This window comes from Mesoplodon mirus (genome assembly GCF_964341445.2).
Source record: "Mesoplodon mirus genome assembly, chromosome: 15".
NCBI classification, from domain to species: Eukaryota; Metazoa; Chordata; class Mammalia; order Artiodactyla; family Ziphiidae; genus Mesoplodon; species Mesoplodon mirus.
Window position 1 is genome coordinate 83,378,930 of NC_138991.1, and position 16,302 is coordinate 83,395,231.

Below are 16,302 nucleotides of genomic sequence, written 5' to 3' on the forward strand. Positions count from 1 at the left end.
CAGATCATCGACGTGAGGCCGGCCTCCACTCGCTTCTTGCCGCAAGGGACCAGGATCGCAGCCTACTGGAGCCAGCAGTATCGCTGCCTCTACCCGGGCACCGTGGTCCGAGGTGAGACCCTCCCCCGAGACCCTCCCCGGCACCCCTGTTTCCCACCGTGTCGGCAAGGATCCCTTTGGTTCCTGAAACCCAAGTCAGACAGTCTTAGGCACCGAGTTTTATCGGCTCGTCTGAGTGAAGACTTACAGGGCTTTGGGCATGGTTGGACCCAGTCACTGTTCCACAGCGTCATCGGGACTCAGGCTCCCAGTGTCCGTCAGCCATGCTCAGCTGTGCTGTCATCACCCCCCGCTCCTGGGGACTCTCTCTCACCTTCTGAACAAATCCTGTCATCAGAGAATCTCCCACTTTTCCCATCTGGGTTCTAGGATGGAGTCCCACTGAACTGGCTTTTGGGTCACATGGATTTCACGTGGGTCATAGGTCTTAGGCTCGTCCTTGCTAACGAGTAAGGCAGCTTCCTGATTTTTGCCTGTGGACTGAGAAGGGAAGGCCGCTTCCCCAAGGAAAGTTGACGTTGTTAGCAGAATAAGAGATTGGAAGCTGGGCAGACAAAATAACAGGTCGCCCAGGAGATGTGGGTGTGGATGCCAGACAGACAAAGCCGGCAGGCAGGCAGACAGCGCATACTTAGCTGTTGCAGAACCAACACATCGGGGAGCCGGGGATCTGGGTGTGTGTTACAGCCCCCAGCCAAAGCCAGACGCCAAAGACAGTCCACCTCTCGGCCGCCGGACATCATCCATACATGCCCAGGAGATGGGAACAGGGATGCTGGGCAGGAAGTTCTCTTCCAAGGGTAACAGTTCACCTCCGTTTAGCTCTCCTGGGGCTCTCTGGCCCCTGAGCCTTGTGGGCTGACGGCTTTCTAGGCCTACCTCACGGCTGTCACTCGTGGGAGTCCCCCTTACCATCATTCTGAGAAGTCCATTTCGCTCTCTCCTGTGCTGCAGCCCGTGTCTTTCTCTTCCTTGTCTCTCTCCCTCCTTGTGGCAGAGGACCTTTCCGTAGCTTTCGGAGAAAAAGGGTCCATGGGAGGTAAATTCCTCAAGTACACGTGTGCCCAAGGTCTCCTTATCCTTTCCTGTTCTTTAGAGATAGTTGAGCTGGGTATAAATTCTACATTGGAAATAATCTTCCTTCACCTTTTCAAAGTCACTGTTCATCCAGATTCTGATGTCAGAGGCGTTCAACACCAGGATTATTCCCAAATCTTCATAGGAGACCCACTTTTCTCTCTCTGGAAACTCAGAATCTTCTCATTATTCCTAGATCGGGAATTTCATGTGGCCTCTCTCTCTCTCTATGTGTGTGGGTGTGGGTTGCTGGGTATTTGGGGGAAGGGGGCTTTGATTCGGAAGCAGATTTCCTTTGTTCCTAGAGATTTTTCTCATGTTACTTCTTGGAGAGTTTCCTTCCCTCGTTTACCCTCTTTTTCCTGGAACTCACACTCATCTGGTGGCCCTTAAGACTAGGATCTTTTTTCCCATTTTTAACTCTTTTTGTTCTACTTTCTGGAAGATTTCCTCACCTCTGCCTTCTGGTCCTTCTGTTCTGTTGAATTTTTGATATTTCTGCTGTCATTTATACTATTCCTAAGAGTTCTTTCTTATTGTCTAAATATTCTTTTTTTTTTTTTTAATTAAATAACCTCTTTTTGTTTTCATGGATTCCTTTTTTTTCCGGGGACATATTGTTTCCATTTTAGGTTTCTTCAGCTCCCTTTCCTTGTGCCTTTCCCTTCCTCTCCCTGTGGGCTCTGTGTCTGTGCCTCTCTGTTCTGTGCTGTCCTTTGTTGGAGGCTGTTCTTGCGTCACTGGTGATCCTCAGCAAGCAGATTGGAAGCTGTGTGTGGGCAGGGCCTCCTGATGGTTGGGGGAGGGATGTTTTGTTTAGGGTCACTGAGTACCAGCACCTGTGGCTTTTCACCCGTCAGATAGCCCACAGCTCCAGCCTCAGGGCTCTGGGCTCAGTGTCCAGCACTTGGGAATGGGGCTGGGGTGACCCCAGCCCCATCCTTTGTTGATCTGGGGAGGGTCTCGGGATGAGTGGACACAGCCATGTGCTCGGCCGGACTGGGAGCCTGTGCTCCCGGGACCGCCAGGCTCTGAAGCCCACGTCCTGCCCGCTGCGTACCCGCCCTCGTGCATCCTGCTCCCGGGGCTGCTTCCCAGCTGCCTGACTCTGCCCCTCCTCCCACAGGCTTGCTGGGCCTCGAGGACGACGGGGACCTGATCACCGTGGAGTTCGATGACGGAGACACCGGCAGGATCCCCCTCTCGCACATCCGCCTCCTGCCCCCCGACTACAAGATCCAGTGTGAGTGGTGGTCCTGCCGCTTGGTGGGGGCCCACCCCCTCCAGGCTGGCTCTGGGCTCTGTCTGCTGTTTGGACCATTTGCACCCACAGGGGGTGGAAATGGCAGAAAGTGTGGGTGGGGGCTCCCAGAATGGTCTCGGGACGGGGGAATCCCAGGCCTCCCCAGATCTGCATCCCGAGACTCGTGAGACCAGCCCCGGGCTGGGCAGTGCAGGCCGGGGAGGGATCGGTAACTGTCATGGACGGTTCCAGGCTCTGTGTCCGCGACAGCGCTCATTTCTGTCCGGTCCTGTGTGGCTGGAAATACCATCCCCTTTGGCCAGTACGAACCTCGGGTTTAAGAGGTGAAATGACTTATCCAGGGTCCCTCAGCTGGTCAGAGGCGGAGCCGGGACTCGGACCCAGGACTGCCTGCCTTCCAGGCGTCCAGTGTCTCCGTGAACCCTCCAAATGGATCATTAAAGCCACAGGGTCAGCCACACCCTGGTCATTTATTCAAGGAGCCCCCATCGCGTGCATGTGCAGACACCCAAGCTACGTCCCTGCAGATGGGCCTCCCACCCGACCGTGCAGCCTAGGTGGGCAGGCTGAGTGGGGTCGGCCACGCGGTGTCGTCTGGTTCCTCCCCCCGCCTCCCCCCTATGACAGATGACACTCCTGTGGCCGGGAGAGCGGAGACCCGGGCCTGAGCCGCTGTCTGTCCTGCCCCACAGGTGCTGAGCCATCCCCCGCCCTCCTGGTGCCGAGTGCCAAGCGCCGCAGCCGGAAGACCAGCAAAGACACCGGGGAGAGCAAAGACGGGGCCGCGCCAGGGTCCGAGGAGCCTGGCGCCAAGGCCCGGGGGCGCGGGCGGAAGCCCAGCACCAAAGCCAAGAGCGGTACGTTGGCCGTGCCCGGGCCGCCGGGACCTGGGCCCTGCTGCTCACACAGGGTCTCTGCACAGACACCGCTCCCCACCTGTGCGGGAACTTGGCGCTGCAGGGCTATTTGGAGCCTGTGACAGATTAGGAAACTGAGGCTCAGGGAGGCGTGTTGACCTGTCAGAGGCGGAGCTGAGATCCAGCCAGCTGTGTTCCCTCCAGAGTCCAGAACAAAGTGCTTTGGGCTAAGAGCCCAGGCTCCCGGGGGCCACTCTGGGGCCACCGCATGTGGACAACTAAGGCGCGAGAGGCTGCCGCCCCAGCCCTGCTCAGGACCCGGCAGAGCCGGGATGGGGACGGGCCCGCTGGCTCGCGAAGTCCTGGCCTCACTGGCCTTTTTCCTTCTCTCTTCTAGACAGAGCTGCCGTCCTGGAGGAGGGGGGCTCGACGGATGAAGTCCCCAGTACCCCGTTGGCCCTGGAGCCCATCAGCACCCCAGGTTCCAAGAAGAGCCCCCCAGAATCCGTGGACAAGCGGGCCAAGGCCCCCAAGGCTCGTCCAGCTCCCCGACAGCCCAGCCCAGCGCCGTCCGCCTTCACCAGCTGCCCGGCCCCCGAGCCCTTTGGGGAGCTGCCGGCCCCCGCCGCGGCCCTGGCCCCCACCACCCTCGTCGCCATGCCCATCACCATGCCCGCCACGCGCCCCAAGCCCAAGAAGGCCCGGGCTGCCGAGGAGTCAGCCACCAAGGGCGCCCGGAGGCCCGGGGAAGAGGCCGAGCTGCTCGTCAAATTGGACCGTGAGGGTGTGACGTCGCCCAAAAGCAAGAAGGCCAAAGAGGCCCTGCTTCTGCGGGAGGACGCTGGGGCGGGGGGCTGGCAGGAGCCCAAGGGCCTGCTGGGCCTGGGCAGCTACCCCCCGGGGGCCAGCGGCAGCGAGCCCAAGGCGGCCCGGCCCAAGGCCGGGGATGGCGACCTGGCCCAGGAGCCTGGGGCTGCGCTCACGTTCGAGGACTTGGGGAGCCCCAAGAGCCCGGACAAGGGCCAGGCCGAGCAGGACGGGGCCGAGGAGTCGGAGAGCGGCGGCAGCGGCAGCGACAGTGGCAGCAGCAGTTCTGAGACGGAGGGAGAGGAGGACGGCCAGGGCGGCGGCGGCCGGCACTGCGGCGCCTCCAGCTCGAGGGCCTCCTCGTCCTCGTCGTCCTCGTCCTCGTCCTCCTCCTCGTCCTCGTCGTCCTCGTCGTCCTCATCCTCGTCGTCCTCATCCTCGTCCTCGTCCTCGTCCTCATCCTCCTCGTCCTCCTCTTCGTCCTCATCCTCCTCCTCGTCCTCATCCTCGTCCTCCTCGTCCTCGTCCTCTTCCACCACCGACGATTCTTCCTGCAGCTCAGACGACGAGGCCGCCCCAGCCCCGGCAGCCGGGCCCTCTGCCCCGCCGGCCCTCGCCAGCAAGGCGCCCAAGCAGGCAGGCAAGGCCCGCTCCTCGGCCCACTCTCCAGGCAAGAAGGCGCCCGTGCCCACGCCCCAGGCCCCCCCGCCGCAGCCCCCGCAGCCCGTGCAGCCCAAGGCCCAGGCCGGGGCCAAGAGCCGGCCCAAGAAGAGGGAGGGCGTCCACCTCCCCACCACCAAGGAGCTGGCCAAGCGGCAGCGCCTGCCGTCGGTGGAGAACCGGCCCAAGATCGCCGCCTTCCTGCCCGCCCGGCAGCTCTGGAAGTGGTTCGGCAAGCCCACCCAGGTATCTGGGGGCGGGGTCGTCCCCACGTGTCTTTCTCTGGCCTCCCAGCAGCCCCACGGCAGAGAGTCGGGGTGACGGGTGTGGAGTCCGTCTGACTCCACCAGAGTCCTGCCCCTCACACAGCAGCACTGCCTCTGGTCCCCGGGACCCAGAGCCAGCCTCTGCAGGACCCACTTACCGTGCAGGCCTTTAGTTGCCATGCCGCAGGGCCACACAGCCTGATTTTTTTTGCCTTTGCTTCATTTTCCGCTGAAAACGAATGGCTCAGGGCTTCTGGCTAATTAGCAGTCGCAGCAGAAGGTACTTCTTTCCCTCTCTTGGCCGGGCTGGGTCACTGCCTGCCCCTGAGCTAATCAGTGTGGCCCGCAAGGCAGAACGTTCTGGTTGACTGGGTCTGAGTCATGTGGCCACCCCTGTAGTAGGTGGGTGTTTGTTCTCCAGAAGGAGCCCTCCCTGTGCCTTGGGCACAAGCAGACGCACGTGTACACACACAAATGCATGCACGTACACGTGCACGCACCTGCATATACACGCACACACGAGAAGCTTCTGTGTGCAGAAGGGGAACAGCCTGGAGGCCACCAGTCCATCCCATGCCCCTGGGCAGGATGAGCCAGGCTCCTTGTCTACGGGTGCAGCCCGTCGGGTTTCCCCACGGCGTCTGCCGCCCTGGTCCACGGTCCTCCGAGGCCACACCAGAGCCAGGCCCGGAGGAGGCACCCGGCTGGGTCTGGACCTTTTTAATGCCGGTGCCGCCAGGCAGGTTTTAGGGGTTGGGGGCTGACAGCAATGAGCTTGCGGGGCCTCTGGCAGTGTACCGCTTAAGAAGCTTCTGGCATGTTTGCATTGTATCAGCTCCCTGGCTGCGTTAGCAAGGCCGGAGAAGTTGGAGGATGTTCTGAATCAAGACTAGCTTGGGGGTTTCTGTCTTAGCAGCCTTTTAGGGCTCCCCACTGTGCCACCCAGGGTCAGTTGAATCCCCGAGGGTGGGTGGGTGGACAACTCCACCTGCCACAGGCTGCACCCTCAAAAGCTCCTTAGAGTAGGGTGGGGAACTCCCTGCCTTGGTCAGGCAAGGGCTGCAGAGTGGGAAGTCGGGGAGGGTCCTCCCCCAACCCCCGCAGCTCCTGCTCTCCTTCTGGTTGCCCTGCCTTTGCGGCACCACCTTGAACCTGGGGCAGATGATCTGCTGCTCCGACCCTGCAAGGCATGAGTTGTCGGACTTTACGCGCGTCCCCCACCCCCCGATTGCTGGCTCCAGGCTGAAAGAGCCTCTCTTAGCAAGGCCACCACTTGAGACAGCAAACTTGAATGTGTTAGGTTCTTGTAGAATCTTTCCTGACGAGCCACACTCAGACCTTCCAGAGCAGCCCCTCTGGAGCTCTGATCCCGGCAGGCACTCTATCCAGGGCCATATCAAGGAGTGATGGCTTCTGAGCCTGCCCCCACGGTGACTGGCCAGTTCCTTATCTTAGCATCTTCCATTTGCACGTTCCAGTGTCAGTGTTGCTGGGGGCACTTGCTGCTGCAGAGGTCAGAGCACAGGGCCAAACTCATTTAATAGAAAAGTCTACGGTGCCCGGCTTCAGGTACAGCTGGTTCCAGGGACCTGAGGGCTGTCTTCAGACCCACTCTCGGGCCCGTGCTCCAGGCTTGAGTTTCTCCTTCCTTCCTCTATACTGGTCTCCTTCTCCAGCAGCCCCTCTCCTGTTGGCAACAGGCAGCCCCAGCAGCTTTCAGCTGACCTTCTACCAGCTCAGAAGTGAACAGCAGGAAGGAGGTGTCTTTTTTAGGGTTCAAGCTAAAGTTGGTGGCGCGTCTTTGGCTTAGGTCCCGAGTGCACCCTTGAGCCAATCACAATGGCCAGGAGAAGGATGGGATGTTTGCATTGGCCAGACCAAGTCTTGTGCTGGCCACAGGGGTGGGATCAGCCCCACTGCAGACTCTGTGGACCAAGGGAGATCTGTGAGGAGAGTAGCCGTGGATGCCTACCATACCTGCTGTCAGATGCGTTGGTTTAGAGATCTTAGCCGTCCTTGTCACCTTGAATCAGTACCATGCCTTGAGCTGAAAATAATTTGAGCAGTTTACAGAACACGTAAGAAACCTGGACATTAAAATGTCTGTCACAGAATTCCCTGGCAGTCCAGTGGTTAGGACTCCATGCTTCCACTGCAGGGGGCACGGGTTCGATCCCTGGTCGGGGAACTAAGATCCCACTTGCTGTGATGCGGCCAAAAAAAAAAGTCTCACCAGGGATCCCAGTGAATTAAAAGTAGAAAAGGGACAGCTGGATAAGGTAGGAAATTAGCATGTGGGTTTTTTCTTGTTTAGTCAAAAAAAGAAAGGCAAAAAACGCTTTGGCGCCGCCTAGTGGCCAGTCCGAGAAGGGAAACGAGTTTTACAGGTTAGTCGAGGAGAAGGCGCGCTGGCTCCACTGGAGGGCAGAGCGGAGCTTTGCGTAGGCCTGGCTTCTCCGTGTTTGCCTGGGGACAGTGACAGGTCCCAGAGCTGCCTGGCGGTGGGTTTTGGATTCTGATGGCTGGTCTCTTCCCTCCTTGGAGCCTGCCCATCTGTGTGTCCCAGTGCCAGGCCAGGCGGGGGCACTGAGGCGGCTTCAGGAAATGTTTGTGGAGTGAATTAAAAAAAGAAATCCAGGGCTTCCCTGGTGGCGCAGTGGTTGAGAGTCCGCCTGCCGATGCAGGGGACACGGGTTCGTGCCCCGATCCCGGAAGATCCCACATGCCGCGGAGCGGCTGGGCCCGCGAGCCATGGCCGCGGAGCCTGTGTGTCCGGAGCCTGTGCTCCGCAACGGGAGAGGCCACAGCAGTGAGAGGCCCGCGTACAGCAAAAAAAAAAAAAAAAAAAAAAAAAAAAAAAAAAAAAGAAATCCAGCCACAGTGTGGGTCCGGCAGACGTGGGCCCAGTGCTGGATCCCGCCGGGCTGGGCTCTGATCTGTTAGTGGCTTTCCTGGGGAAATGGGCGGGGGGTGGGGGAGTGGGGCGGGGCAATCGGCCGTGCGTGGGGTTGACGCTGCCCACGCCCCACTCCCTCACCTCTGCTCGGCCGCTTGCGGGGCTGACTGGTACTGAGACCCCGCGCTGCTCGGGGTGGTGGAGACTGAGGCTGTGCCGTGAGCAAGCGGCTCCGTGACCCCGGGGGGTGTTGTGTGAACGTGCTTCGTTGTAGCCCCGACGTGCGGGGCAGCGTGGGGGGGGGGGGCGACGTGCTCTGTCCGGAGACGCAGCCATGTCCCCTCCCGGGACCTCTCGGTCCCTGTGTGGAAATTGGGGGCCAGCAGGGGCCGCTGTGCCTCGAGGGCTGGTGTCAGGACCAGTGGGAGGAGCGGGGATCCTGCTGGGCCCCAGCAGTGGCTGTGGCGTCTGCCGCACGAACGCTCGCGTGTGGGGCGTCCCTGGGGCCCCGCCGGCACCGTTGGCCGACACGGCTCCGCAACGGGGAGTTGGAAGTCGCTCCCAGCTGCAGGATCCTTAGTTCACGTGGAGCCTCTCTTGGAAACCCGGCCGGCCAAGGGGATGAGCGAGGGCTCCCCGATCAGAGCAAGCAGGGAGGGGGCTTCTCCCCTGGCGCCGCTGCTGCGGAACCCCGGGGTCGGGGGGGGCGGGGGCGGGGACGGGGCACGTGCCCTGAGCCGACTCGCCCGCCCACAGCGCCGCGGCATGAAGGGCAAGGCCCGCAAGCTCTTCTACAAGGCCATCGTGCGCGGCAAGGAGATGATCCGCATCGGGGACTGCGCCGTCTTCCTGTCCGCCGGCCGCCCCAACCTGCCCTACATCGGCCGCATCCAGAGCATGTGGGAGTCGTGGGGCAGCAACATGGTGGTCCGCGTCAAGTGGTTCTACCACCCCGAGGAGACCAGCCCGGGCAAGCGCCTCCACGAGGGCCAGGTGGGCCGGGGCCTCGGCATCGGGCCGTGCTGGGGGGCGATGGCTGGGGCAGTCCCTTCCCTGGGGTCGGGGTCAGGCGTCAGGCGAGGCGGGGCCCGGGCTCACCGCAGCCCCTGGTCTGCGCTCACAGCACTGGGACCAGAAGTCCGGCCGCAGCCTCCCCGCAGCCCTGCGAGCCTCCAGCCAGAGGAAGGACTTCATGGAGGTAGGAGAGTGCGCGGCGCTGGTGGGGCCTCCGAGAACCCTCCCCACGCGGCCTCGGGAGGGGCCAGGCTCCCTCGGCCTCCCCGCCCCGTCTCTCTGACCCTGACCCTGAGCTGCTGTTTCCTGGTCTGTCACCCTTGGTCTCTTACTCCGCAGGTCTCTGTGTCTCGGTCTGTGTCTGTTCCTGTGTTTCTTGATCTCCTAGTCTCTGGGTCTCTCCCTTGGTCTCTGTCCATCCTCGTCCTCAGCGCCACTGTGTCTCTCGAGTTCTCTCTGGGGATCTCTCTGGTCCTTCGGGCCTGGGAGGGGTCTTACCCCTGACGCCCGCCTGTGTGCCCACAGCGCGCCCTGTACCAGTCCTCCCACGTGGACGAGAACGACGTGCAGACGGTGTCGCACAAGTGCCTGGTGGTGGGCCTGGAGCAGTACGAGCAGATGCTCAAGACCAAGAAGTACCAGGACAGCGAGGGCCTGTACTACCTGGCGGGCACCTACGAGCCCACCACAGGCATGATCTTCTCTACCGACGGCGTGCCTGTGCTCTGCTGAGCGCCCGGCCCGGCGGGGCCCTCACCATCACTGCCACGGCTCGGCGGCCTCGTGCATTGGTTGTGTGCATGCAAGTGTGCCCATGGACAGCCTGGCGCGTAAGTGTGTACATGTGTGTGCCCGTATGCATGCACGTGTGTGCGCACATGTGCACACGTCCAGACCCCCTTCCTGACCCCTCGGTGCCCCCACGAGAGGGCTCCTCGTGATCAGGGTAGGGCTCTGCCGGCCCCTCAGGGGGTCCCAGCACCTTGTAAGCGCTCGGCCAGGTCCCGGTGCCCTCAGGCCGGTGCCAACTGGGGATTTGGTGGGCAGGGGTTTCCGAGCAACCCACCTGACGCTCGCTTAGGGGTTCCCGCTGCTTGGGGGTCCTCCCAGTGCCCGGCCCCCTCGGCACAGAGCCCGTCCCGAGCCTCCCACCGTGGGACGGGGGCGCTCCCACGCCCCCCCAGCCTCAGCGACCAGGCCAGGCCTGTTCTGGGGTGCCTGCCCAGGGCCCGGCCTCTACCCTCTCAGGACGGCCTGGACTTGGGGAACAGAGCCAGGTGCCGGGGGGGTGCCCAGGAGCACCGGCCAGGTGCCAGGGGGAGGGGGCAGCGTGCCCCGAGGCCCCGGGGAGGGCCCACCCCGCTGGTCCAGACCCTCACACTACAGACAACCCCCATGGTGCTGAAATCCTCGTCCCGGCCACACCCGGAGGGAGGCGGCAGTTCTTAACCTGTACAGTTTTATTGTACCAAGAGACTCTCCCCTGTATCATACGCCTTCAAATGGAGTCAGCTTTTTAATTATATATATAAAGATAAATATATATAAATATATATAAATATAAACTTTTTAAAACTGTGAAAAAAATAGCTATGAAATTATAAAAAAAAAAGCGAACACATTCTGACGTGCAGAATATTATTTTTTATTTCCTGTTAGATGAGCGTGTCTAGCACCCAGCTTCACGGGCCCCCTGTCCCAACCTCACCCCATGCGCCCCCCGGCCCAGGTGTACTGTACTCGCCCCCAGGATGGAGAAGGACTTAGGGAGACAGAGGCTGAGGGAGGGGAGAGGGAGCCGGCGAGCTTGCGGCCCTGCTCAGCCCACGAAAGCACTTACCAGCCCCCGCGCCTTCCGGGGGACCGGAGGCCTCGTCCAGACAATCTTAAGGGAAGGAAAAGCCAGACTTCGGTTTTGTTTTTGGGGGGAATTATTGTTTTCCTTTTTTTTTTTTTTTTTTTTAAGTTTCTTTTGGAATTTTGTTTGTTGGCGAATTCTGTGTGACCTTTTTCATAAAAAAAAAAGAAAAGAAAAAAAGCTATAATTGGAAAAGTACCGTTGTCTGGAGTGGTTCATTTCAAGGGCTGGGGTGGGCTTGGTGTCGGGATGCAGATCCTGGAGGGAGGAGCCACGTGTGGCTGTTTAAACACGAGCCTATTTGAAAAGAAATGAAAAGTTTCTTGGCTGCACTGACTGTCTTTGGTGGTCAACAGACAAGGTTAGTGGGCTACTGTATTCGGCTGGCCTGCGTCCATCAGTGCAGAAAGTTCTCTCGGCCAGACTGGAGCTGGAGATCAGCCAAGGTGTCAGAGTACAAAGACCCTGAGCTCACCTCCCCCCCGCCACGAGCACACCAAAATCACAACTCTACAGAGCAGTCGTCGGTGAAAGAGACCGAACCTACCAAAAAGATCTTCTACAACTAAAGACATGAAGAAGGAACCACAGCGAGACAGTTAAGAGGGGTGGACCTGCCATACAGTTGGGCCCACATCCCCAGGTGGGTGACCCACATACTGGAGAAAAACTAACGTGGCAGAGGTTCTCCCACCGGAGGGAGAGTTCCGAGCCCCACATCAGGCCCCCCTGCTCAGGGGTCCTACCCTGGGAAAATGCACCCCCAGAGCATTTGGCTTTGAAGGCCAGTGGCGCTTAATTTCAGGAGTTCCACAGGGCTGGGGGAAAGAAAGACCTCCCTCTTACAGGGCACGCACAGTCTCCCACGCTCCGGGACCCGGGGCAAAAGCTGTAATTTCCTGGGATCTTGGGCCAGACCTACCTGCTGGTCTTCGAAAGTCTCCTGGAGAGGCGGGAAGCAGCTACGGCTCGCCCTGGGGACACAGATGCTGGCAGCAGCCGTTCCTGGGCCTCCTGCGTGCATATGCTGGTGCTGGCAGGTACAGCTGTGGGATCCTCCCTCTGGCTCCTCTGGCGCCAAGACTGGGCCCCACCCAGCAGCCTGTAGGCACTGGTGCTGGGAACCCTCGGCCGAACAGCTGGCTTGGGACACAGCCCCACCCAGCAGCAGACAGGCTGCCTGGAGACAACCCTGCCCACCAGACAGCCCAGGACTCAGCTCCAGGCCCCAGTGAGCAGGCACCAGCCCCAGGCCCTGCCACCCCCACCAGGGGGCACACGCCAGATGCAAGAGAACCACAATCCCTCAGCCCGCCCACGGCACGCCAGACCTTGCCCTGGGACAAGCTGGGCCCAGGCCCTGGCCGCTTAGCAGGCCAGCACACGCTTCAGGACACCCCGCACCTGACTGTGTTAGGAACAACCTGACCACCCCCAGCCCAGTGATCTTACACCAGCTCTGGGACCTCTGGGTCCTGCAACCAGGCTTAGGACCCGGCTCTGCCTGCCAGTAGTCTGGCACTAACCCCAGGACCCACCAGTGGGCAAGCCACCGCCCTGGAGTCTCCTGGACCCTGACTCCACCCACCAGTGAGCCAGCACTAGCCCTGGGGCCCCCTGGGGCCCCGCCGTCAGCCGCCTTGTGACCTGGCCCTGCCAAGCAGCAGCCAGCAGCTTCCACGCAAGGCAGAGCCTGGCAACCAACTGGGCGAGGGCCAAGCGAGCCTGCCCACATAGCCCGGCGCAACAGAAAGACCCACGCCGCCTTCACAGGGGAAACCCTAGAGCATATAGCTGGGGTGACGAGGGGAGTGCACTGCTGGGATGTATGGGACATCTACGAAAGGCCACTTCCCCAAGGTCGGGAAACATAAGCAACCTACCAGATACATAAAAATACAAACAGCAGCCTAGGCAAAATGAGGTGTGACAGGCACATGTTCCAGATGAAGGAACAAGATAAAAGCCCAGAAGAAGAACTAAGGGAAGTGGAGATAAGCAATCTACCCGAGAAGGAGTTCAGGGTAGTGACTGTAACGATGATCAAAAAACTCAGGAGGAGAATGGATGCACAGTGCAAGAAATTAGAGTTTTTAACAGAAAATATGAGGAACCACCAGAGATGAAAAATAACTGAAATGAAAAATATACTAGAAGGAATCAACAGTAGACTAAATGATACAGAGGAACAGATCAACGAGCTGGAAGACAAGAGTAGTGGAAACCACTGATGCTGAGAGAAAAAACAATGAAAAGAGGACAGTTTAAGAGACCTCTGGGACAACATCAAGCATGTTAATATTCTCATTACAGGGGTCCCAGAAGGAGAAGAGAGAGAAAGGGGTTGAGAACATATCTGAATACATAATAGCTGAAAACTTCCCTAACCTGGAAAAGGAAACAGTCATCCAAGTCCAGAAAGCACAGAGAGTCCAACACAGGATTAACCCAAAGAGGAACACACCAAGACACACTGTAATTAAAACAGCAAAAATTAAAGACAGATTATTAAAAGCAGCAAGGGAAAAACAACAACATACAAGGGAACTCCCACAAGGCTATCAGCTGACTTTTCAGCCGAACCCCTACAGGCCAGAAGGGAGTGGCACGATATATTTACAGTGAACGAGAAAAACCTACAGCCAAGAAGACTCTGCCTAGCAAGGCTCTTGTTCAGACTGGGTGGAGAAACAAAGCTTTACAGACAAGCAAAAGCTAAGAGTTCAGCACCACCAAACAAGCTTTATAACAAATGTTAAAGAAACCTCTAAGTGAACAAGAAAAGGCCACAACTAGTTTTTTCTAACCCCGGCCGGGCACGATGGCTCCCGCAAATAAGGGCGGCAAGTAGAAGGGCTGGTCCACCATCGACGAGGTGGTGACCAGAGAACAACACACCACCTACATTCAGAAGCGCATCCCTGGAGTGGGTTTCAAGAAGCGTGCCCCTCGGGCACTCAGAGAAATACGGGAATTTGCCATGAAGGAGATGGGAATTCCAGACGTACGCATTGACACCAGGCTCAACAAAGCTGTCTGGGCCAAGGGAATAAGGACTGTCCCATACCGTATCCGTGTGCGGTTGCCCAGAAAACGGAAAGAAGAGGAAGACTCAGCACACAAGCTCTATGCGCTGGTTACCTGTGTACCTGTCACCACTTTCAAAAACCTACAGGCAGTTAATGTGGATGAGAACTAACTGCTGACTGTCCAATAAAGTTACAGAGCTGCTGCCAAAAAAAAAAAAAAGAAAAGGCCACAACTAAAAACATGAAAATTATGAAAGGAAATAACTCATCAGTAAAGGCAAACATACAGTAAAGGTAGGAAATCATTCACGCACCAAGCTAGTAGGAAGGTTAAAAGACGTAGCAGTAAGGCCACCTAAACCCACAATAAGCAGTTAAGGGATACACGAAATAATCAGATGTAAAATATATCAAAAATATTAATTGGGGACTTTCCTGGTGGTGCAGTGGTTAAGAATCTGCCTGCCAATGCATGGGACATGGGTTTGAGCCCTGATCCAGGAAGATGCCACATGCCGCGGAACAACTAAGCCCGTGCGCCACAACTACTGAGCCAGCGCACTAGAGCCCGCGAGCCACAACTACTGAGCCTGTGTGCCTAGAGCCCATGCTCTGCAATAAGAGAAGCCACTGCAATGAGAAGCCCGCACACAGCAACGAAGAGTAGCCCCTGCTCACTGCAACTAGAGAAAGTCTGCGCGCAGCAACGAAGACCCAATGCAGCCAAAACAAAATAGATAATATAAATAAAAATAACTATATAAAAAAATCAGTAATCGTGAGGGGAGGAGGGTACAAATGTAGGGTATTTCAAATGCATCTGAAGTTAAGAGGTTGGCAACTTAAAACAATTACGTATATATATAGACTGCTACATAAAAACCTCATGGTAACCACAAACCAAAAATCTCAGAGGCATAACCCTCTCAGACTTCAGAAAATACTACAAACCTATAGTAATCAAAACAGCATGGTAGGGCTTCCCTGGTGGTGCAGTGGTTGGGAGTCCACCTGCCGATGCAGGGGACACGGGTTCGTGCCCTGGTCTGGGGGGATCCCACATGCCACGGAGAGGCTGGGCCCGTGAGCCATGGCCGCTGAGCCTGCGCGTCCGGAGCCTGTGCTCCGCAACGGGAGAGGCCACAACAGTGAGAGGCCCACATACCGCAAAAAAAAAAAAAAAAAAAAAAAAACCAGCGTGGTATTGGCACAAAAACAGACATATGCATCAATGGAACAGAATAGAGAGCCCAGAAATAAACCCACACATTTATGGTCAATTAATCTTTGACAAAGAAGCCAAGAATATACAATGGAAAAAGATAGTCTCTTCAGCAAGTGGTGAAAAGACCGTCACCATACACAAAAATAAACTCACCATACACAAAAATAAACTCAAAATGGCTTAAAGACTTAAACATAAGACATGACACCATAAAACTCCTAGAAGAGATCATAGGCAAAACATTCTCTGACATAAATTGTACCAATGTTTCCTTAAGTCAGTCTCCCAAGGCAATAAAACCAAAAATAAACAAATGGGACCTTATCAAACTTACAAGCTTTTGCACAACAAAGGAAACCATTAAAAAAAAAGACAACCTACAGAACAGGAGTAAATATTTGCAAACTATGTAACCAACAAGGGCTTAATTTCCAAAATATACACACAGCTCATACAACTCAACAACAACAAAAAATCCAATCGAAAAATGGGCGGAAGACCTAAATAGACATTTCTCCAAAGAAGACATTCAGATAGCCAATAGGCACATGAAAAGGTGCTCTATATTGCTAATTATTAGAGAAATGCAAATCAAAACTACAATGAGGTACCACCTCAAACTGGTCAGAATGGCCATCATTAAAGTCTACAAGTAATAAATGCTGGAGAGGATGTGGAGAAAAGGGAACCCTCCTAACACTATTGGTGGGAATGTAAGTTGGTGCAGCCATTGTCGAAAATAGTATGGAGGTTTCTCAGGAAACTAAAAGTAGAATTACCATATGATAAAGCAATTCCACTCCTGGGCATATATCCAGACAAAACTATAATTCAAAAAGATATATGCACCCCTATGTTCGTAGCAGCATTATTCACAATAGCCAAGACATGGAAACAACCTAAATGTCCATCAACAGATAAATGGATAAAGAAGATGTGGTATACGTATACAGTGGAATACTACTCAGCTACGAAAATGAAATGATGCCATTTGCAGCAACATGGATGCAACTAGAGGTTATCATACTAAGTGAAGTCAGACAAAGACAAATACCATAATGATATAACTTATATATGAAATCTAAAATATGACACAAATGAACCTATCTATGAAACAGAATCACAGACATAGAGAACAGACTGGTGGTTGCCAAGGGGGAGGTGGGTGGGGGAGGGATGGAGTGGGAGGCTGGGGTTAGCAGATGTAAGCTTTTATATACAGAATGGATAAACAACAAGGTTTTACTGTATAGCACAGAGAACTATATTCAATATCCTATGATAAACTA

The 16,302-nt window shown here is 56.6% G+C and overlaps 1 protein-coding gene and 1 pseudogene across 11 annotated transcripts in view; both read left to right on the forward strand.

Moving 5' to 3' along the window:
* The window catches only part of TNRC18 (trinucleotide repeat containing 18), an 83,278-nt gene extending 72,321 nt beyond the window's left edge, over window positions 1–10,957 (forward strand). For all 10 annotated transcript variants that reach the window (XM_082645724.1, XM_082645731.1, XM_082645729.1 and 7 more), the window contains 7 exons: window positions 4–112; window positions 2,264–2,380; window positions 3,094–3,258; window positions 3,656–4,971; window positions 8,644–8,880; window positions 9,011–9,085; window positions 9,427–10,957. In XM_082645724.1, coding sequence (XP_082501850.1) covers window positions 4–112; window positions 2,264–2,380; window positions 3,094–3,258; window positions 3,656–4,971; window positions 8,644–8,880; window positions 9,011–9,085; window positions 9,427–9,633 — 2,226 coding nt within the window. In that variant the 3' untranslated portion in view covers window positions 9,634–10,957. The remainder of the gene's footprint in view (window positions 1–3; window positions 113–2,263; window positions 2,381–3,093; window positions 3,259–3,655; window positions 4,972–8,643; window positions 8,881–9,010; window positions 9,086–9,426) is intronic.
* Window positions 10,958–13,494: 2,537 nt separating this feature from the next.
* On the forward strand, window positions 13,495–15,480 carry LOC309817082 (large ribosomal subunit protein eL31-like; annotated as a pseudogene). Its single transcript has one exon. The product of its transcript is annotated as a large ribosomal subunit protein eL31-like (transcript).
* Window positions 15,481–16,302: the final 822 nt, after the last annotated feature.